This window comes from Acipenser ruthenus, chromosome 26, assembly GCF_902713425.1.
Source record: "Acipenser ruthenus chromosome 26, fAciRut3.2 maternal haplotype, whole genome shotgun sequence".
Classification (NCBI taxonomy): Eukaryota; Metazoa; Chordata; class Actinopteri; order Acipenseriformes; family Acipenseridae; genus Acipenser; species Acipenser ruthenus.
This window is the reverse complement of record NC_081214.1, coordinates 3,199,903-3,223,354: the sequence shown is the minus strand read 5'-3', so window position 1 is coordinate 3,223,354 and position 23,452 is coordinate 3,199,903. Positions and strand designations below refer to the sequence as shown.

The 23,452-nt window shown below is 43.3% G+C and overlaps 2 protein-coding genes across 9 annotated transcripts in view; one reads left to right on the top strand and one right to left on the bottom strand.

Moving 5' to 3' along the window:
- The window catches only part of LOC131701635 (protein-tyrosine sulfotransferase 1), a 28,154-nt gene extending 23,422 nt beyond the window's left edge, over nt 1–4,732 (top strand). For 2 of the 4 annotated variants that reach the window (XM_059000622.1, XM_059000623.1), the window contains exons 4-6: nt 746–796; nt 3,644–3,690; nt 4,268–4,732. In XM_059000622.1, the coding sequence (XP_058856605.1) occupies nt 746–796; nt 3,644–3,661 (69 nt within the window). In that variant the 3' untranslated portion in view covers nt 3,662–3,690; nt 4,268–4,732. Of the gene's footprint in view, nt 1–745; nt 806–3,643; nt 3,691–4,267 lie in introns of those variants that run through there. The other 2 variants (XM_059000626.1, XM_059000624.1) reach the window with 2 other exon arrangements.
- Nucleotides 4,733–5,930: 1,198 nt separating this feature from the next.
- The window catches only part of LOC117429948 (small G protein signaling modulator 2-like), a 40,724-nt gene continuing 23,202 nt past the window's right edge, over nt 5,931–23,452 (bottom strand). The window contains exons 5-26 of one of the 5 annotated variants that reach the window (XM_059000617.1): nt 21,396–21,560; nt 21,031–21,098; nt 20,611–20,756; nt 20,363–20,497; nt 19,012–19,136; nt 18,760–18,827; nt 18,431–18,594; nt 17,494–17,538; nt 17,283–17,406; nt 16,498–16,632; nt 14,187–14,346; nt 13,789–13,853; nt 13,475–13,620; nt 13,163–13,291; nt 12,779–12,961; nt 12,208–12,585; nt 11,627–11,751; nt 10,977–11,059; nt 10,463–10,572; nt 10,202–10,298; nt 9,696–9,863; nt 5,931–9,199 (exon numbers count right to left, since the gene is read on the bottom strand). In XM_059000617.1, coding sequence (XP_058856600.1) covers nt 9,111–9,199; nt 9,696–9,863; nt 10,202–10,298; nt 10,463–10,572; nt 10,977–11,059; nt 11,627–11,751; nt 12,208–12,585; nt 12,779–12,961; nt 13,163–13,291; nt 13,475–13,620; nt 13,789–13,853; nt 14,187–14,346; nt 16,498–16,632; nt 17,283–17,406; nt 17,494–17,538; nt 18,431–18,594; nt 18,760–18,827; nt 19,012–19,136; nt 20,363–20,497; nt 20,611–20,756; nt 21,031–21,098; nt 21,396–21,560 — 2,908 coding nt within the window. In that variant the 3' untranslated portion in view covers nt 5,931–9,110. The other 4 variants (XM_059000619.1, XM_059000618.1, XM_059000620.1 and 1 more) reach the window with 4 other exon arrangements.

Here is a 23,452-nt window from a genome sequence, read left to right as displayed (position 1 = left end):
TGGATCTTTTTAACATGTTGGACAGGGCTGCTGCAGTGTATAGCATTGAGAGGGTAGTGCACAGCAGCTGCACATTCTGCAATAGGTGCACATTCTGCAAGAACTGCTCATTATATAATGATCGTATCCCAAGGGTCCTCAGTGGGCATGTTATATTCCAAGAATTACTGGTGAGCCAAGAGTCTCGCTCTGCTATTGAAAGCATCACAGCAGCTAATCCTGACCCTCCACATGCCCTGCAGAAGTGTGTTATGAAATGGCCCTTCAGGAAATGGAAACCATGCCCGCTTTTCATGCGGGACGCTGTATGCTGTATATGAATTCCATGCTGCTCGCTGACGTGATAGGAGTGTTTGGAATAGGAAATAACACAGACGTGCGGTTACAGACAGGAACAGCTTTTTTTTTTTTTTCTTGTCAAGCAGACGCTTGGTTTTGAATTCACACGGGTTTGAAACTTTAATCAGTGAGCGTCTGCAGATGCTATGAACCTGATGAACCAATTCATTTAATTTGGACATGCATACCGAAGTATCAAATGTAATCTGTGAGTGCTGGTAAAGGTAGCTCAAGACTAGGGTTGATAACCATGCCATCAAACCAGCACACATTCCCTTGCAGGAGGAGGGGCTGGCTGCATTTATTTCTTCAACACTGATCTTGCAAAAACAAAGCTTTGCTGTTTTTGAAATGTTACATGACTTGTCTGTATCAGTTTCTAAAACCCATTGCTTTGTTTTTCCAGGTCTTTAAAGGTGAATTTCAGCTCCCTGCTTTTCTTAAAGGACAGCCACAGGTACAGTAACTGTTCTGCCTGGTATGGAGAGATGTATCTGTTTTTTTTTACAGTAGTTTTATAGAAGCATGCACACGCAGGTGCATCTGTTGCTTGTATTTTTCTTAATAGTTTATTATTTATTGATTTATTTTATTGATCTGATGGAGCACCTTTTTTAGTGTGATGTAATGATAAGGCATGCCTTATTTAATTTAGTAAAGTCAAAATAAATAATTACCCCTTTTTTTCATTTTTTTTTCTTTCATTTTAAATTGACATCTTTTCACATCGCATGTGCTTCCAACTGGATTATTTAACTTGAATGACGGGACATTTTCAACACTTGATAAATTCATAATACTTAGAGCTGCTGCTGCTGCTGAAAGAACCCCAAAACTAAATGAATGAACTAAAACCGCGCTGTTTATCATCTGTAGTCTGACTGGTTCAGTTCTCACAATGCTTCAGCAGGTCCAAAGAAGTATTTTTTGACTAAAGTAAGAAAACAGCTTTATTTTATTTATTTTTACTTTTTAGACAGTTTGAAATATAAAAGACAAAAACTTTTTTTTTTAAAGTAAAATAAACCCCAAAAAAGCAACGCCCCAGTCTTGCTGCTTGGTTTCCCTCCCGTCGCGACAGCACCTCATCAGGGACTCCGTCAAGGTGTACGAATACAAACACTAAACGGTGTTCAGGGACAGGCGCTGCTCTGCATGGATACGGATTACACACACGGGGGCCAGTTTGTTATTTTCTTTCGGCTTGGTAGGGTTAAGTTGCAGTTGCATTGCCAAAGCCGTTCTACCACTTGTTACTATGGTGACTTGGCTTATTCAAGGACTCATCCTTCCCATCCGCAGCTCGCAAAACATGATTGATGTGCTTGGAGAGCAGATTTAAAACATAATGTGCTTGGAAACCAGATTGAAGGTTTCAATTGCAGTGTTTTTTTTGTTGTTGTTTTTTTTGGAGAGGGGGGGTGTGGTGAGGTCATCATCATATTGCTATGCATAATTATTACTGTGTATAATAATAATATGCATGTTTTCAGTCGTACTTGAAGAAGCTACATATTTTTTTGTGCGTCTTGCTATTGAATACTGAAGTGTTCTCAATGCATCGTATATTATTGATTATTGAATATTATCTGATTTATTGGATTAGGAAACTGGTTGCTATTTTTGATAGTCTGTAAGTCATCAAAGATTTTTATAGAGCGTTTCACAGCCCTGGTGCTTCACCCTGGATTGCATTAACTACTTATCTGGGGCTTCCCCTAAAAATAAGTGTTGCAATCCAGGGGGAATCCAGGGGGCTTTACAATGCTCTAACTCCAGGGACTTATAATGCTCTAACTCCAGGGGAACATAATTGAGATTTCATTTAACATCATGTAATCAAAGCAACTACAACATGATGTATGATATTTTAATAAAGCCACATGTTCTGATTTGTATCCTTCGGGGTGCCTAACCTGCTCCGGATGGGCTGCAGTGAGAATCTCCTCTTCTGTTCACACCTGATTGGAAATCTTTAGATCTGCTTTAACAACGATGATCATATTCTCTGCTAGAATAAAAAGTCTTTACAGTAAATGTACAACCTTTTTTAAAAGATCAGAAGGTTAAAACATATCAGTCCTGGTAGCCTGGTCCTATATGCAAGTTAAAAGCAAAGGGTCCTTTTATATTGAGGGTTTGAAGATAGTACTGAACTGTAGCCCTTACTGTGTATGTCAGAGTGGATAGTAGAGAGAATGCATGTGCTATACTGAGAACTATATTCAAGAAAGAAATAAGCATGACTCTCTTTATGCTCATTTCTTTTAAACGAAAGCTTCCCCAGAAGCGTAGCTGCCCTGTCTCTGAACCGTGGACCCCAGCTGTGAAGTGCTGTCCCCAGGAGACTTACTACTAAGTACTAGAAAGTACCGCTTTTTAAAAGCATGCACATTTTCATGCAATTACATTTTTTTATTTTTTTATTATTTTATAGTGCAATAAAAAAGGCTTGTTAAAAGCAATGTGTAGATCATCCAATCTGTACATTTTTTTTGCATGGTCTTTTATTATATTTAATACATTTGGCATATTTGAATACCTCTTAACTTAAACTCGTTTTATGCAGTCCACCTTGGTAACTGTGTGAGATCTTGTTCTGTTGCGATGCCCGTTTTATACAAATCCTTTACTACTAATGAATGTGCAGCTGGGGTTTGTTCAGACATGTGAGATAAGACTATACATGGAGTACATTTGAGTGGATTACTGCAGTATCGTTGAGAGGGTGGATTCAAAACCAGTTATATCTGTATCGTTTTTATGTTCAAAAGATGAGTTTAAAGCGCACATCTGAAATCCGATAGAAAACAAACTAATACCTTTCAAAACCAGCTGTACCACCAGCACACCATCCAGCATTATCCTATATTAAATATGAATACAATAAATCCTGTACAATCTGGCTAATGGCACTCTACTCACTAATGGAATACGCTCCCCCTTATCCTCTCAGATCGTGCTTAGTTTACTCAGCACAGTAATTGTGTGGAATAAGAAACCAAATGCATGACTAAATCTGGATTTGTTTTTATAGAGCCGTACCTTTTGCATAGCAAAAAAAAAAAAATCTCATTACAAAGCTATTCAGATGACTAAGTTCTGGTGATTCATTCCACGATGGTGGGTAAATATCTGTTTTATAACCTTTTTTTTATTTATTTCTAAATTTTCAGATTTCTATCCTTCGGTGTGCATAATCTGCTTTGGGTTCCTGGCTTAATTATTTTTTTACATTCTATACTGTAACACCTGTTTGGAAATGTATTATTATTAGTAATAACGTTTCCTTTCTGTTTTGTAGACTGGACCAGTAGCATAACAGAAATGCAGCTCCTGGTATTCAATGTGGTGAGTAGCAGTTACTGTGCTGCCAAGATGCTGCTTTGAGTGCTGTACTGTAATGAAAACTCTAGTGTGTTAAGATGCAAGCTTGGGCATGTAAAGATATGAGTTACACCACCCAAAAATGTATACAATCTTCTACAGGTTGGTTTTCTTTAGCGTGGTTTAGTTCAACACTAATGTTAGACCTTCCAAACGAGGGGATATAATACATGAAGACAACTTTGCATACCTCACGCAAAAAGAAGGCAACGCATATGGAGGCAGTGTGGTCCAGTGTTTAAAGAAAAGGGCTTGTAACCAGGAGGTCCCCGGTTCAAATCCCACCTCAGCCACTGACTCATTGTGTGACCCTGAGCAAGTCACTTAACCTCCTTGTGCTCCGTCTTTCGGGTGAGACGTAGTTGTAAGTGACTCTGCAGCTGATGCATAGTTCACACAACCTAGTCTCTGTAAGTCGCCTTGGATAAAGGCGTCTGCTAAATAAACAAATAATAATAATATGGCCTGTTATGAATGCTGCATATAGTACAGTGTTGCTGTGGTGGCTGTTTTGAATCATTTCTGTCCTTCTGTATTGCAGGGAAAGACCAGAGCTGAAAAGATGCCACACCTTCAGTTTTTACCTGAATACACAGATCTTTGTGCAGCAATGCAAGTGCGTGTTTGTGGACTTGAGGAAGCCCTGGTTTTAGGGACTGAAAGAATGCACTTCGATATTCACAAGATTTCACTGGCTTTGTGTTGTACTGTACCAGACATGCTGATCACAAAACGTGGATTCATCTTCATCAGCTCGTTAGCCCAGGGGCTCTGGGGTTGTACGTTGTTTTTTATTTTTTTGCCCCTCCCACATATAAACTTCAGAAGTCTTGTTAATTTATGGCAGAATCTATCTCGAGGCTATGGTATGTATTTGTACATTTTTGTGTATGATGTGATGCCATCGCTACTGTTGGGATTTTAGTTGTTTTAAATACTGACGTTTTTCACCTGTATCTACGATCCATGGTATTTTGTATTTTCAAAAACAATAAAAAAAACTAAAAAAACATTGTCTGTGTTTAACTAACCACAAGTGTTGTGTGTTTCTGGAGGCACTGCAGTGTTAATTCCTGGTTCTTCTGTGCTCTGCTAGTCTAGCAGGTCTCCTCAGTGATTGAAAACAAAATCTCGCGTAGTCCCTGTACGTTTTTGGTACACATGTGAAATTGCCTAAAGATCTTTTCAAGTTTTAATTTCTCATTTACTATTACAAATCCCCGCAGCACACAGTTAAGCCTTTCTTTTCAAGAGACATTAGATATGATCATATATTACACATCCTAATTAATCCTTCTGCAGATTTAAAGGGCCGGCTCTTAAGAATCTCTCTATGCCAATAGGAGCTGTGCTTTAACTACGTTTAGTGCTGTTCTGCGTTTCACTTTTGCACACCCCAATCAACAAGAAGTTTCATTATTAATGCTCCTGGTAATCTTCCAGTAATTGTGAGTGGATATTTTATTGATGTACAGCGCCACCTGGTGGAAAACCCTGGCCACACAGCTTTTAAAGACCCACGCATCTAATGAGCTGTTCCTCCCTTGTTTCCTCAGTGAAAGTGGTGCGTCGGGCGCAGGGATCACTTTGCTCAGCTGCCAGCTTTGAGAAAAGGAAGGCTTGGATTTTTCAGCTTCAGATAAAAGGTAAGCAACATTTTTTCCCCCTTTTTTCAAGACAAAAATAAATACTGAAAACATGTTGATCTCGGTACGCTAGCACGACCGTAAAAATCTCAGTGACCCAAGACAGGAGAAGAATCTTCCTATCGGAAGTCGAATGAAACCTGCTGAATAGTGTGAAGTCAGTATATTGAATTGCATACCGCTTTGTAGTTTTCATATACTTAACAAAAAACTGACACATTGAAAAAATGTGCCATTTCGAAATCTAATATGAAATACTGTATTGTACATGGCTTCCGGTAGACTTTTGCATTATCATTTTGTAGTGTCTGATTACATGATGTCAAATAAAATATCAAAATTATGTTCATACAGCTTTTTTTTAAAAAAATATAAATTGTCTCAATCCTAAAGTTCTAGGTGATGCAAAACTTTTGGCCATAGCTGAACTCTTCCATAGTGACAGCTGGGATGTACTGTGGGTTTGTGGCTCTCTAGTTCCATCTTGTGGTGGCTTCTGATATATATATATATATTTTTTTAAATATTATGATGTTCACATTATTGAAGAGGTTGCAGAGACATTGTTTTTTTTATTATTGATATGTTACATTCAAGATAAATAAATACATCTTTTAAACATAGTTTTCAATCAAATGTTGGTTTCCAAACAAAAATGAAAAGGCAGTGCACAACATTCATAAAGAACACATACGACTGACATGTAAGAAACGTTGAAAGCTGTACAAGTCCGTAGAATAAACAGGGAGGGGGCCGGTTCTTATTTCTTTTTTTTTTTTTTTAGTGCTTTTACCAAAAAAAAAAGTGCAAAAAAAAAATTGGTCTTCCAGTTAATACAACGTGGATAAAAAATATATTTATATAACATTGCACATCATCTTACAACTAAGTAAACAGTCTTTTAACGCATGGTTTGTGATTGCTAGAAAAGAGGGCTTTGGTGCACAGAAGCCCTTTCTGAAGGTACAGTCTGCCACAGCTTGGCGAGGCTGTGGGACAGGTACAGGGAGCAGTGGAGTCCGAGGCAGTGCTGCTAATTGTATTACTCCAAACCTGCCCACAATTACACATGCCTCAACAGAAGGAATAGTGCTCTGAAGAGCCAGCTTGCAGTCAACATACCTTTCTAAAGCTAGTATGTGATTTAAAAAAAAACAAATGCACCTCCTTACAGCTTGGAGGCATATACAGTAAATTATCACAAATATAAACTCATGCGACTGTGTGAAATAACACCACTTTTTTTTTTTTTTGCTGGTTTTTGCTCAGATTGGCACGTGTGTCTTATTCTCACCATTGTATGGCAGCTGTACATGTTTCCCTGTCACAGTCATTGTACCTTCTTTAAAAAGACGTGTGTGTGTGTTTGGCTTGCATGAAAGTGGAGTCGTTTTAGGGTACTGGCATGATCTGAAGGCACATCGCACCACTGATTACATCATCCTCCTCATCATCCTCCTCCTCCTCATCCTGGAAAGACACACGGCCTGGGTGGCACAGTGGATTGGCACCCCAGAGTGTTTTGATACTGATAGTTAATGCTGTCTGCCATGCTAAGGCTATTTTAAGTAAATTAACAACTATCTATATATATAGATCTAGATATTTTTTTCTTACAAAACGTTTAATCAGAATATTTTTTGTAATAAGATCTCTTAGTGTTATTTTAGTGTCCTCATGTACAGCAACATGTTTCCTACACTAATTAATACTGCTTGTGAAAATACATGTCAATCTTTTAAGTGTACATTTGCAGCCTTGTTTATAAAGTGCAGTTACTGAAACTGGAAAAACTCCTATAGAAGTTGCTGTTGCTCTTCAGCACAGTGTAGCTGTGTAAGTCGGTCACAATCGTGGATCAGGCTTTGCACCCATGTGTGTACATTTTAATGTCACTGCTGTCAAGAACAGGTTTGGTTTGGGTTTTTTACCCACAGGTAGAAGTGTGGCTCATTTCAGTCAATCTTAATCGTCTTCTGTGATGCAGCCACATTGCAGGACTACACCCTTACAGCAGAGAAATGCAATGTTTCTCATGCAGAGGCTGAATCCGGTTCTTCTGCACACACAGTCTGAATGATAAAGCCTCTCTTACTAACAGCACTCGCTGGCACTTCCCTGTTTGCTGAAGACGAGTGTGTGGAATGAAGAGAGTAGGGCTAATTGAAAACGGGCACCGCAGACAATATTAATACCAACCAGTTTATATAACAACGTATGCCCTTTTCAGGTAACGGAGCTGGCAGTCCACTTCACCCTGTATTGACCAGCATGCCATGCCATGACAGGATCGGTATGGCAGATACTGAAAAAACTGCAGTTTTAGTGGAAGTTGGGATATGCATAATAATAGCTGAACAATAATAATTAAAACAACAACGCTAGTACAAAATAATTACATTTTTTTCTTGTTTTTAAAGTCGGTGCTGTAGGATTAAATAAAGTCAATGCTTTTTCAGGTACCTTTAAAAAAAGGTATGTGAATTTGTAATGTTTGTGTTGAAGTGATCCATGACTCGCCTCTTACAGCCAGTTACTTTGACATCACTTCCTGGATAAAGCAGGCTGGCACAAATACTGTGCGTCACTAAAACTGGGTATATACTCCAAATCAACATTTTAGAAATATATTCTTTTAAAATCCAATTTGTGCATCTCAGAAACAAACGTCAACTATTTACATAATAAAAGGTCATGCATTTTATTACATTTTTTTTGGTTTAAATTCCTGTTTTTGAATTTGATAAGTTAAAAAAAAAAAAAGATTTAACATAAAACGCATAATTAAATACACTTAAAACTACAGGACAAAATCGTATACGTCAGTCAGCAGCCAATCACAATGCTTCGGGAGTGCTGGTGTACCACAGGGGGTAACGTCATGCTACACTTGTAAGCAATCCGATTGGTTTAAAACGATGTGTTAAAACTGGATCATTGGCATACAATATATCCTATTTAAACCAGGATTGGTCCTTGGCACTACTACAAAAATAGTAGCAGTATAGTGATGTTTTACTTCATGGCATCATATACTGAAGTTTCATTTAGATTCTTCAGTAATATGTGGTCCATCATTTTCTTCTGTCACCCCTGAACCAACACAACACATTGAGATACTGGTACTGTAGCTCAGTGGTTGTGGTTATAGAACTGCCTTGCAAGGAGCAGGGTTCCAGTAGCAGTTCAAGTACACTGAATACTGACCGCCTCCTACCTCACTCTCATTGGCCCAGGAAGGAGTTAAAAACCCCAAACTTCACTGTTTGGCTGTCCTTGTAAGTAGCCATAGCCATAGCCATTGAGACACAGAACATATTTTACCATCTGCCAACAGAAATGGTCATTATACTGTAGTCGTGACTAGAGGACTGTGCTACGGCATATTAATATACTGTCTGTAAGGCATTTCGATATACTGTCTGTGTCTTTGTCTTGTATTCCCCCTCACAGCCTGGTAATGAAACACTAAATAAAATTAAACACACGTACAAACATTCTTAGGAAAAGCAGGCAGACAAACACTGGATCAGACCCTCCAACCTGCTTCCTGAATTTATCAGTTTGTCCCCTCCCCTCTTTTCAAATATAAAAGCGTTTTTGTTTTTCTCTCCCTTACTCTCTTGTCATGCTGGGTGTGCTGTTGAGGAAGGGGACCGGGCCTCTTTCAGAGCGGTCAGCGCAGGGGCCCCCTGGTCGGGCTACACTCTGTGGTGGGTCGGTCCTCTCCAGTGACGCTCACTTGTTCTCGATCAGAGTCTGCACCTTGTACACCAGCTCCCTGGCTAGCCGCAGGATGTGCTGAACGTCGTGACGCTCCGCCATTTCTACAAGACAGAGAGAACATGGGAGAGGCAGAACAGAGTACCAGTACTACAAAGCGAACGCTGTGGAAGCACCAAGATTCTTATTAGGAAGGTTAAACGAATGCCTCTTTAAGAACAGCTTCTGCCCTTTCTGTATTGCATGACAAGCACATCGTGGATCAAGTCCAAAAATGCTGCACTTGTGCCCTGATTTTGATGGCTGCTTTCAAGACAATAATGCTTCTACAATCACCGGATCTCAATCCATGTTTGGTGGGAAGAACCTCAACGACGTATTTGTCACCCCGCTCCTCCGTCTACCTCCGCACCAGTTGTGTTGGATTAGCGTCCCACTAGATACCTTCAAGCATGCACCTTATATGGAGTCAGTGCAACGTGATGTGAAGGCTGTGATCAGGGCAGACAGCAGCCCGACCTGATATTAGGTACAGGTCCTATTAAAGTGGACAGACGTATCATGACACCGAGTCATGGTCCCGCCCCCTAACGGCCTCACCGTTGAAGAACTTGATGATGTCAGTGAAGTCCATGTTGTTGTCTCGGATGATCTCCCTGTAGACCTCGACCAGGGCCAGAGCGATGAAGAGGACAAAGTGTTCCGAGGAGATGTGCTTAGCCACCCAGATCACCTCCCACACAGCAAACACGTCCTCATACAGCAGCTCTGAGAGAGAGAAAGGAGAGGAGTTTCTTTTAATTGTCTGTCTTATGAGTTACGGATGAATAACTTCACGGATGGGAAATAAGACTCATTTGCATAGCAGTTTCACTCAGTCCAGGTTTTACTATGCACTTCATTAGCCACAGTGTATTATTACACTCCTAGTAAAACCAGGGATGGATCAAACAGCTATTTTCATCCATGAACTTGTTCAATAAATGTTGAGTAATTCATACAACTCACAGGAAAATCCATCACAAACTAACTAGAATGATGAAACATTTTCCAGTATTGTATCTGTCAAAGGAACATTTTCACTTTTTTTTTTTTTTTTTGTATACCTCGTTTGAAATCCAGCAAAAACCAGCGATAGCAGAAGTAAAAATGTGTATAGTCCCCATTCTGGTGCATTAGCTCAAACAGCTCAGAGTCCAAAATCTGAAATAAATTGAAACATACATACATAAATAACTAACTATTAACCCCGCACCATGAATGTGAACTTGTCTTAAACTGAAATGGAGAATACAGGTGTTCAGAAATCTCAAGATAAAGGTCGTCCCTCACATGGACTGCAGTGATGGGACTGGCTGGGGAATCACCTGTATTAAAGACCTCATGTTGGCGAAGTGTGTATCCATAGCCCCTCCATTTGGGAAGTTCTGGCTCATTCTCTTCATGAGCTGGGTGAAGCAGCTGTATGCCAGGGATTCTGGGAAAAACAAAAGAGAAACAGACTCTGTGACGGACGGGTGTGTGTTTGTTGGTGTGTGTTTGTAATTTGTTGCACAGGGAGGAAAGAGTGTGCAATGAGGTTTACTTGATCAAAATCAAATCGGTCTCACAAAATGAGTCCGAAGCACTAGACAGGCCCTTGAGACTCTGAAGATCTGTAACGAGTTTTGCAACATTACCAGTTTCATTTTCCCATCACAACAATGGTGCAAGATGGAGTAAAAAAATAAATAAAACACACCACAACTTGATAAAGGGGCCATGGTTCAATTTACAAACAGACCTCTGTGTGTTTCGCATTGCCGGACTGAGCAATGTGCTAAGAGACCTACAGGGGGTGCTGATCTATTCTATTAACCAAGGGGAAGGGGGTCTCCTTACCGTTATCCAGGACGACCATCAGCGGGGCGAGGAGATCACACATCCCCTGCACATAGCCCACCTCCAGGTGCTCCCACACATAGCTGCCAGGGAGGAAGGAACAGTGAGGCTCCTCATTCTACAGAGCGCTGGAACAATATGTGCTAACTCTCAAACCTACAGCATTTACTGAAAATGCTCATTAGCGCAAAAAAATAAAAATAAAACACCAAGTAAATGTCTAAAACGAATAAGCAACAACTTAATAATAACTTCATTAAAGCCCCTGAATTAAAAGTCTTGCTAGTTTATTTCTGGTTTGTGTGATGTTTTCCATTGGGTGCATTTCTCCTTGCTAAAACAACGGTGCTAATGACTTACTGGAGTAAACAGCATTGAGAATTGAGTCCTATGTCTCTATAAACATGCCTTGCTGGATTATCACTCAGACACCGTGTGCAAAGCGCTTGGCCAGTGTTAATATAGTAACTGATCTCTGTAACTGGGATGGTTACAGACATGTACGGTACAGACAGGACGCCTGGTCTCAAAGTCTTCAGCAGGATTCTGCAGTGCAAGTGTATCGGAACAAAGAGAATGCTCAGTGAATGCAAAGCGTAACCTCTAGCTGTTCTAGTGCAGTGGTGGATGGTGTGGGGCTCCCCTCCCACCTGCAGATGATGTTCCTCAGCTTCTCCAGGTTGTCTGCAGTGAAGTACCAGTAGTTGCGGTCACAGCGCTGCACGTCCTTGTCTATCCTGTGCAGGTTCAAGGCCACTGTGTCCAGCAGCTCGATCTGGGAGGACCGGAGACTCGGGTTACAAATACTGCCACCGGAACGGGAACAGTGCGATTTAATAGAACATAAATAAAGCTTGCTTTCCTTTCCTTATTGCATTTTTGTCCCATTTGTCCAAGATCAGGATTAATTATTTTAAAACTTGTTTCAGCTTCTTGTATATACTGCACTAAAAATGGAGACGGATACACATAGAAGTGTCTTATTAGATTAATGGTCTGCTGTTCTGAGTGGAGGTATCTTTCCTGTACTATGAAGAGGGGTCTGCAGTTCTGAGTGGAGGTATCCTCTATACAGATGTACAGCTATGGCCAAAGGTATTCAGCAGGTTTCATTTGACTTTATGAAGCAAAAATGTGTTAATTCTATAGGGTGATGCAAAACTTTTGGCCCTAGCTGGATACAGTAGAAGGTAATATTTCTTGCAGTTGTGTGTGTGCGTGCGCGGGGTACCGTATATGAAGTGAACGACAGCGGGGCGCCCCCTTCTCCGCTCATCAGCATGTCCAGCTGGCTGCAGAGCTGCTCCTCGCTGATGGAGTCCCGGGCTCCCTCCTTCCTCAGCATCTTCCGAGCCCTGTGCGCCTGCGCCTCGTCCCCCATCTCCGGCCCGGTCTCGTCCTCGATGCTGGACATGATCTGCGAGTGTCCTGACGTCACTGAGTAGTTCCGCGAGGAGGGCAGGCCGGAGTCCGGCGACTCGAACTCCATGGAGGGGCCCTCATCTGCAGCCACCGCGCCCGGGGTCCCCGCGTTGAGCAGCGTGGACGCCCCGTCATCCTGGCCGCGGTCTCGCCGCGCCGCGTCCAGCTCGTCCACGGACATGAACACCTGCGTGCGAAATCAGAAATCAGACACGAGGGCGGGGAGGGTCTCCTGGGCTGCAGCACTGGCCCTGTACCACACTGCTGTAACAATGTGGGGATGGGTCTGCCCCGAACACACTCAGAAGTGTGATCAACAGTGTGGGCTTACTTGTAGTTTTCAAATTGATTCAATCTCGGGGTGTGGATTGGAGGCTCACCTCGTTGCTGATGGTGGAGTCCCGGTGAATGAGACGCAGCACGTGGCTGTCGATGCTACTCCCTGAAGAGAACTTGGAGAAGGCGGTGGAGTGAGACTCCTTCTCACGCTGCTTCACAATCACCTCGCAGGCTTTCCACTCCGACATCACCTTCTGGTACTTCACTGCCATCTTCTCATCGATCTGCCAGGAGGGGAAAAAAAAAATCAACTAAACTCACTAAGAGAATATTCTTAAGCAATATTAATTGAACAGGGTTTCAATTAATATTGCACATAAAACATAAAACCTAAAAGAGAATCAAGTCAGTTAAACCATCTGGCCACCAGGTGGCCCTATGCGCTATGGATGAACTGCGTCGCTCTGCGTGTCTCCCTGCTGTACCTGTCCCATCTCCTTCTTGGTCATTCCGAACCTGTAGTGCCCCAGCAGGAAGGGCCAGACCTCCTTCCTGATCTCGTGCTCCACGCCCCCGTAGTACACCAGCCGCAGCAGCTCCAGCTCCTTGTAGTTCTGGACAGAGACGGAGAGAGGAGGGGGTCTGTTCACTTCTGCTTTCTCAGGACAGAACCTGGGGTCTACAGACAACGGGACCATATGCACATTCTTTGAGTATCTTGGACTGGGCTCCCCCAAGGCTGCAGGGATTTGTCACTGACCCTGAGGAATCATTGTGACGCTGCTCCCTTCGCTCACCTTGCAGTCCTTCTGGTACTTGCTCCACACCTCCTTGCTGAGGCCCCCCGAAGCCTCGCATGGCTCGCCGGGCGGCACGATGTTGCGATTGACGAGCGCGGACAGGTGCGTCCGGACAGTGGAGAGGTGGCGACAGTACGCCAACCCTGCGAGAGAGAGAGAGAGAGAGAGAGAGAAAAATTACTATGCTGATGTTTTGCAGATGCTTTAAAATTCAAATCAAGAAATATTTTGTTATGGTTTTCTCTCATTTGTACAGCAAAATATATATCCCGTTAGGATTATTATTATTTTTGTTTTTGTTTTGCACTTACACCCGTAAAAAGCCCTCGATACAATCTGCCTCTTCATATTTTGACAAAGCATCTTCAGAGGTATCCTAAATATGAACACACACAGAACAGTAAAATCATTCCATCTGAATGCAAATAAAGAGAACACACACACACACACACAATGTTACAATTGTATTGTACCCAGCTACACTGGATAAACCAGGGGATTTATTTATACTCTGGGCCATATTTTTCAAGCACTTACTCAAGTCATAATTAACTACTAAAAACTGGATATAGCCCCATTACTACATAAAGTACTGTACAATACAAATACAATTGAAATGAGGTTTGCAAATCTCTCTCTCTCTATGTATTTCAGGGCAGTGGTATTGGGCTGTGCCGCAGTTTGGATCACCCTGTGTGGGAGTCCGTACCTGTCGTGGATACAGGTGCCGCCGATGGGCAGGTCATGGGGTGTGTTGCTGCTTCCTGTGGAGCAGGAGAGACAGGAAGAGACACGGCTGTTGGACTCCCCCTGCTGCCAGGACAGGGGACTGCTGCCGAAGCCCTGCATCTCAATCATTTCATTGGGGTCTGCGAAAACGAGAGAGAGGGAGGGAGAGAGAGAGAATGAATGAATGAATAAATCACCACCAGACTGCCAGGAAACTCGCACTCCGGGTTCTCCGCAGGCTGGGAAATGATGGAGTAATCCAGAGGGAGATCTGCATTACTCCAAAACAGAGAGGATCGTAATAAACCTGGAACTCAACATCAGATTCTGATAGACATTACAGATGTGTCACATCCCTTTAACTGAAACTGGCCAGTAGGACTGTGCAGGGAAAAAAAAAATAATAATTGACTCCTAGTTTCAGTTACAATATTTTGCCACACGGTGGCACTGTTTTCTATATTAAAATCCCAGTTAAATAAAACCAGTCTCTACTGTACAGTTCTCTTCTGTTTTGCTTATAGGCCTTTCAGCTCAACCGTGATTTTGATTAAGGTAGAGTTTGTTTTTTTAAAATATAAAATTGAACATAGATGTATAAGGTATACATTTATGTGGTCAATAATGTACCATAAAACATATACTAAAGATCGAAAAGAAGAAATAATGAAATGCATGCATCTGTGCCAAAATTAAATAATAATGAGAAATGATAAAATAAATTATACAAGGCAAGGCAAGAAATACAAAAAAGCAAGCTAAATTTGAGATAAAAAGAAAAAGCAGCGCAATCAATTTACACACAAACACATACAGAGAAAACAGCTTCAAAATAAATATGCTCTTCACCTTAATTCTTCAGGGTGGAGCTGAGCACCTGGGTTACATGCAGCCTCTCACTGGTTGTTACAAAACGGATCACTTTATTTTGCTCTGTTAGTTTATTTTAGTTTTTGTTTGTTTAGTTTTTCTAAGCATCGTGTTAACAGAGCAGTAAGTCTTTCTAATGAAGAAGAACCCCACAGAACCTAAGAATTCAGATGAAAGGTATCTTGAATTTTTGAAGAATTACAGTGAACAGCATCTCGCCTCTATGCAGCTTTTTACATTTTATTTTTTTGTGTTTCTTTTTAGAAAGTCTTGGCCACATGCAAAAGTCAAGCATGTTGCAAAAAGTAAAATAAAATAAATAAAAAAAAAAACAATTAAAAAGAAGGAAAATTGAACCAAACGAGAAAGCAATCACCGGCCCAGCCAAACCCAAACCAACAGTGTTGTCATTAGCTGAAAGGAGTGAGTCATTTCTGGGGAGTTATAAAACTCCCCAACACTTAATCACCTTTAACCTCTTAATAAAACCCCCACCGTTTTCCAGAAACATTTCCACCTCCACACATGTTTACAGAGATCTGAATACTGCATTGAGAATATCTAGCCTGGTTTGCACTGCCTCTCTTGGGTACAGCTGTGCTGGTCGGTCTGGGCAAGGTGTAGCTGGAGGGTGTTTCCACGGACGCTCAGCTACACCTCAGACAGTACGGTTTTAATTGGTACAGATTCAGTGGGTGGGTGTCCTCGGGCAGGTGCTAAATTCTCCTCTTTGCATAATAGCTAAGGAGACATCAATCTGGTTACCCCTCGTGCAGCAAGCCAAGCCCTGACCCATCAGCTAAAGAGATATTCCCTTGTGCCAAGAGGCTTGTCCTGCTGTATACTGCAAATGAATCATGTCAATTACTGTGTCTAAGGAAGGGGTCGTTTCCGCTACTCTAAGGTGAAAAGGTTAAACGATATAAATCAATCTAAAAGGCATAATTCCATCACTAATACTTCCACTTCTGCAGCAGAGTTTCGGAGATACAAAAAAAAAACACTCCACTGGGGACGCCTATCGACCCGCACTCTCTCCATCAACTGCTTTCAAAAGTTTCCCCCGGGAATGAAATGAATGGTTTGGGTTCAAAAGGTTGCCTCAATGCCTGAATGTTTTCACTTCTCTCATTGGCTGCTGTACACACTGTGCGGACATACATAGATAGATACGCAATGTTTGCTGTGCAAGACTGCAAAACCCTGGAATGAACCAAACACACAATCAAGCACAATAAAGAAGCGCTGATTCCCTGCCCCTGATCTTGATAATCCATGCGGCCGTAATCAAAACCAAAGTCTTTTCAACCCCCCACCCCCCCCACCCCCCCCCGGGCTGGCATGGCAACACTGTTGAGTTGGCGAGTGCTGAGCTGTGCTGGCAGAGCGCTGTGGGGGTCGAGGGAGGGGACGATAAAAACCTTTCATCATATTAGGAGCTGTGAGGTTCCGAGAGCAGATCATTGAGAGCATGGCATGAAGCCTATCCTCCTCTTCCTCATCTTCGTCCACAGAGGGCACGCGGCTCCCCGCCATGTGGTGGTAGTTTATAGTGACTGCAACGATTGGGCAATAAGAGAACACAGTTTAAGAGGCTTAATGCAACACTCACACACACGCACACACACGCACGCACGCACGCACGCACTGACACAAACGCACGCACTGGGCTGTTAAAAACCATCAGCCAGGACCCCCTTGAAATGAGATCAATAAATCAGTTAGAAATTTGAGAGACTCTGTTTGGGGTGCTGCACTCATTTTTAGTTGGTATTGGTTGTGGACTCCCTGCTCTTGTAATACTGGAGAGATTCCCCCTAGATAAACGAAAAGCAACAACAGCTACGAGCGAAGGTCATGCCTAAATGTTCAACTTTTTTTAAATGCATTTTTTTCTGCATGCTTCAAAACCGTAGTACAAGCTATCTGTATCCTATTACTGAAATCAACGTAGGGGAAAAAAACAGCGTAAGTTACGACTTCTAAAACCCCTGAGAAGTGAACGGACCACAAGTACCGATATAACCCAGCTCAAATGGACGAGATTCTGGGGAGGTGTTCCATCCATCTGTGGTTGATGATACACCTAGACAAATACCGTTAGCAATATGCTGATGCTTTCAAACTAACACAATATGAATTGAAGTTAGGGGCCTGGCAACCCCCTTTGGTCCGATTCAGACTGGACCGCATTGTCAGGACCTACCAGAGTCGTGCCGGTGGCTGGCCTGGACGATTCGAAAGACGTAGTCTGTGGCAATCTCCTCCTCCGTCGCCTCCCCCAGTTTGGTCACGCTGTTCCTCCTCCGAAGCTTCGGGAACACTTTACCCTGAAACAGAGACACAGCGGGTCACTGCGGGTCTCACTGCCGTTATCAATACAGAAACCCGTACTGTGCGGGGGCTAACATACCCACCAGACCTGCAGTGTCTGTGGACTCCCAGCAGGTGGCATCAGAGAACTGCAGCAAGGAAGGAATGCATCAAAATCAGCAGGACACTTCACTGGGGAATAAACTGACAATCTTTAATGAGGAATACTATGGAGTTTCTGCTTGGCTAGGGTTGGGTCGGGGGTATAATCTAAACAAAGACAAGCCAGGAGGCAAAACAGAGTTACAGTTAGTGGAAAAGCTGTCAAAGTGTTGGCATAGAAACTGCTGGCACAGCTGCATTCGGTTCTCTTCATTTCTTTTTTTTTTTATTAAGTCAGTACATCAACGATGATGTCGTAATAAAATCAAAATTGTAACATTTTCTCAGATTAGTTTCTGCAAGGCTAATGCCCCACAAGCTAAATATGTAACTGAATTTAGTGGCTTATTTGTTTTCTTAAAAAAAAAAAATATTTACATGCTCAACACAGGGTCCAATTCAATGAACAATCATGCCTGAGAAACATCATAAATCAAAGTCAACGAGGAGTACGTAGATTGAATCAGTTTACACATCAAAAGGGGATCCGGGAATCGCATCAGATGTGTAACCCCTCCACCTGATCAAAGTGAATGCAAATCATGACCTTAACGTAGAATGGAAAGGTTTGGTTGTTTTTTCGCAAATGAAATTCTAATTGAAAATGCACTGAGCCAATGAAAATGAGAGAGAGAGAGAGAGAGAGAGAGAGAGAGAGAGAGAGAGAGAGAGAGAGAGAGAGAGAGAGAGAGAGCTAATTAAAAACAAGCAGACTGTTTATGTCCACTGACACAAACAACATAAGGAACGACGTGACAGCCAGTGGTTTCCAAGCACAGCTTCTCTGGCTCAGTTAATTTGACTGGCGAGTAGGAATGACACTCCCTGCCGTGCTTCTACACAGCTGTGCCCCCGTGCCGCTGTGCCACCGGGACTCACCTTGCCTCTCTGCGTCCAGAGCGGGGGTTCGAGCTGGCCTCGAGGCAGCAGCCCGTTCTCCAGGCAGGACAGGAACGCCAGGAGGTGCCCCCCCTCGGGGAAGTGAAGGGGGGGACGCTGGATCCCATCCTGGCTCACCAGCACCAGCGTCCCTCCACAGTCCGCTGCAACAAAACCAGCGAGGAGCGGAGTGGAGTTTTACACAGAGAACAGCGCATAGGGTGCTGAACATTACAAGTGGATAGCCAATCAGCTTGCATCTCACACAGCACCCTATGCTACACTTCATCGTTAAATAAGAACCATTATATTATTAAAGAGATACTCACGTCGTTGATGGCAGTGAATGCACACTATTTGGCTTAAAGGCACGGTCAGGGCGTAATCCCAATAAATGCTGCAACATGAAGAAAAGATCAGCATTAACACTTAAGAACGAGCATCTTTCCTACAGGGGTCAGCAAAGCCGTGGCTTTATGAGGGGGTTCAGTAAAGGGAGAAGATCTAAGAGTTTGCGTTGGTATTAAAAACAGGCGCTTGGAGTTCTTTAATGCTCAGCCCTGGGCTGCAGTGCTGCGTACCTCTTCTCCAGGTCGCAGTCCCCCAGGGTCCCGTTCATCAGCTGGTTGGGGGTCCACTTGAGGGTGAGGTGCCCAGCTGCCTGGTGCAGAGAGAGGTATCCCCGCAGGGCCTCCATGTGCTCCTTCTGAATCACAGCAGAGACAAGCCGTCAGGACAAGCAGCACATTCAACAGCCTTCCAGACGGCTGGAACACCAGTATAGGCACCGCACGAGATCAAACTACAAGAGTAAGTCAAGCAGACAAGCTTTTCAGCTAGAGCAGCAGCACACCGGAGAAGGCACTGGCTGATACGCTGCTCCACTTGTTACTTCTCTTCTGATCGAGTGCTTGGACTGCATGCATTACCAGCCAGGGTAGGGCACTAACATGCAACTCAGTTAAACAGTTCTGTGTAAGCTGACCAAAGACATATTGGAATAAACTGGATGTGAAACCAGGGCAGGTGCATCCATAGTGAACGAAACAGCCAGGGGAAAATCATCATAGAGCCTTGCATAAGGTCTTATTTAACAGGTCTGGCAGCCTGGTTTTCAAACAGAAATCCAACTGGCGTGAAATACATATATAAATATTTTTTTGCAGTCATTCAACATATTGATTTCACAGCTTCTGCAAAAGCCGCAGAGAACCTCGCGCAGGATTCATTGCCTCTGCCCAAGCAGGGTGGACTGGGATTGTATTTCACACACACTCAATTTTAAAAGGCTTTCAAATCGTCTCCACTTAACAGCGAAGGAGGGGGCTCGGGAGGCAGGTTGTCTGACTCTGCACGATTTCATGCTAATTGGAAAGTAATATCCCTTTATGGAAAGAGCTCAGAGCTGATGTTTCAGTTAAAGAACCTGAATTTGAAAAACAGCCAGTGATGGGGGACTTTTCCCATGCTTCTCTCATGATTACACTCTGCATTTACCCTAGTTTACCTTGGTTTGCCATGTATATTAATATGCTTTACCATACCTCGCTATTCTTTACAATGCTTTCCTAGTTAATATTACTGGGGCTCATAATTAAACCCTGTTATATATATATATATATATATATATATATATACATATATATATATATATATACACATATATATATAAATAAATATAGTTGGAACAGGGCTGTCCAAGGGTCAGCTTTTAAAATGTCAGTACCCCAAATCGATTTACGGTTACCCCATATAAAAGTGTGCTGCAGTATTTTCCCTTGATTATACTGTGCACTTACTGTAGTTTAGCCATGTATGTACTCTGCCATACCTCGCTATTCTTTCCAGTCCTGTGCTTTATAACACCTCGCTATGCTTTTACTATGGGGGAGAACACGGTGGTGGCACTGGAAGCTGGTCCTGGTCACTCACCGGCTGCACCAGCACATTGTTCTTGCCGTACAGCAGGTGTGTCCTGGAGTTCTGGTGCAGCGACTCCACGTAATCCCGTGCCGACGCTGCCAGCTTGTCCTCCGACATGCTGCCACTGGACTGCCTCTTCCGGATCTGTCGGAAGAGCAGAAAATAACAGTTACAAAGTGGGCGTGCCGCTGCGGTTTTTATTTCAGCCAGCGCTGCCTTGCGTGTGTTTGGCAAGGGGAGGGTCGGATCTCACTCACCCCCAGGGCAGGCCTCTTGGACGGGGAGTCCTGCCGTCCGTGGGCCCCGTGGATTCGGTGCCGCTGGACCAGCTCGTTGGCCGAGGGGTCTGTCCAGAAGTGATCGCTGGTTTTCAGCTTGGAGTACTCCAGCGCGCACGGCCCAACTGCAGAGAAAAAAAACCAAAAGGCAGCAGGCCTGCTTCACTGCTGAAACGGTGACTCGAGTATTCAGATTATTCAAAACTATTCAAAAACCCTCATTTCGTTAAGTGCCCTCAATACCAGACTGTACCCCAGCATAAAGAAACGGGAGCATTCAATTACACACCGCTGATATATTACAGAGCGAGATCTCGCGTGGACAGGATATTTCTGTGCCCTCGCGATTTATCATCGTCAGCTCAGCCCCCCAGAAGATACCCAGTACTGCTCACTTACCAAGAAGAGCTGCAAGAATAGGACCATAAACTGCATCGTGCATCAGGGCTTCCTTCTCATAGTATTTACTGCAGGAGACAGCAACACAAAGCGCACATTTAAACAGGGACTTTGAAAACATTAAGGAGCTGGTGCTTGCTGAAACATTTGGATTTGCTTTTAAAACGCGTATTTCCAAGTTCAAGAGGTGGCTGCCACCACGGTCAAGGTAAACAAGAACATATGTAATCTGTTCCAACCTATAATCTGTTCAACTTTCCTTTCACAGATCCTTGACACTAAAAAGTGAACGTCCCAGCATGCAACTGGGGAGCAAACCCCCCCCCCTCGTGGTGGATCGTCCCTCCCTGTTCCGGATTGGTTACCTGGAGTTGTCGACGACGTATTGCACGATCTTGTCCAGCACCTTCTCGAAGAGGGCCGTGCGCACCCAGATGTGCTTGAGGGCCTGGGGGGTGAGGGAGGGGGGAGCTCTCCCTGCTGTCGAGCCCTGCCTCCTCAGAGACTCCTGACCGCTGCACTGGACTCGCCTGCACAGAGGAAGCAAGCCATGTACCAGGGGAATATACTCTTAATTTATATGGTCACAGTTTCCATGAGCCGGACCGAAGTAGGGTTATTGTAAAGTGCTTACTTAGCCATGTTGTGGCCCTAGATCCCCGGCCCCCCTTCAAATACAGATCACTTCCCCCTGGATCTGTCTCCAACTGCCTATCAGCGGAGTGCTCAGAAATGCTAGCTGCCCGTCTTTGATCTCCTCATTGCAGAAAGGCATGCGAGACTTCTTTCCAATGTCTCTATGTGCTGTATCGTACAGTACAGTCCCCAGATGGAGCAGAGAGACAGAGGAGGCATCAGATGTCATAATTATGTAATTGGAAAAGGAAAGCGGATCTGCCTGCAACCCGCTGTCTCTCGGACCTGCCAATGATTATCTGGAAAAGCAGCGGTAATGCGTAGGCTAACGGTTCTGCCCCGGACAGCTGCCTCATCAATCACGCAGCTCCCTTAATGAGCTGGAGGGCGTCCGTCTCCCTCGCTCCGTGCCCTGATTTATAAGCGGGCTGGCTGTCTCACCAGCGGGCATAGCGCTGGACACAGACAGGGAAGATAAATGCATTTATTCCAGGAGATGTATTATCACAGCCAGGCCCACTGGGACAGACTCAGTCATCTCCTATCAATACTGCAGGGGGGGGGGGGGGGGGGGCTGAACGTAGGACTTGTTTAAAAACTTTCTTTTTTATAGCTATGCTTTTCGTTTTCAACAAACTTTATAAAATGAATCAAAAAGGAGTTTTCAAAACTAATTCTAAGAATGACAGTGCTAATGGAAAGGCATTATTGGGTGAATAGGAGCCAGGAGCCAGGAGCATACTGCCAGCTTGTCAAACCCACTGCAAAGTGTGATTTAACAATTGATCTATCGGTCTAACGAGTCTTTCTAATGTATTTTTAGAATTTAAGACCTTTTAAACCAACCTATCTGGCTAAGAGAGCCGTACCGATTAGCAGGGAGTTTTTGCAGAGCTGTACAAAAAATATATATTACATATAAAACTAACAAACAAAGTTTAGTTAGCAGCAGCTACGGTAGTTTTCTGCTCATTTAGAGTTGCATGTTTCTGCGTCAGTTTTGCAGTACTTTGGCTGTAATCGCTTCTGCTCAAGACTACAGATGTCGCTTGCAGTGCTTTCAAACCCCTTAAGCAGGTTATTTCCAGGCAGGATTCGCACAGAAGCTCCTCTTGATTCAGAGGGGAAGTGCAGCTTAGTGAGCAACCTTCAGCTAAACTAATTAAGTGCTAAACGCTTCGTCAGAATTATATTTGCTTTTGGCTTTCTTCTGTACAGGGGACGGCTGATCCAAGGCTTGCAGTCGAATTGATTTTTTAACCTTTAAAATGGTTGGGCAACGGGGGATGGGGGCACCTTATATAGTTAAATTAAATTAAATTAAATTAAATTAAATTAAATTAAATTAAATTAAAATCTCCCTAACAACAATCCTGTGGATGTCTGAGACTTGGGATTTTTTTTTTTTTTATCAAAGCGTCTAGAATTAGTTTGCATAAAAAAAATAAAAAATAAAAAAATAATAAATCTAGGGATGAAGATTAAACTACTCGGACTGGCTGCTGCTTTTACGTAACCCTGGCAACCTTAGAACCCAAGCGGGGGGGAGGGGGGGGGGGGGGGGTGGTAGGAACAGACAGAGATGCCCATAAATAATATATTGCTTTCATTTCACCAGACAACTGAATGAATTCTCATCCTGGCTTTGAAGAGCTCCTAGACCACTGCGAGAAGCAGGCTGCTTGGGGAGCAGCATCATTCTCAACAGCTAACCTTTACCTGGATTACTGACGGCAGGCCGCTCTGATGAATTTCAGAGATTGAAATGGCGGCCGTGAAGACGAGG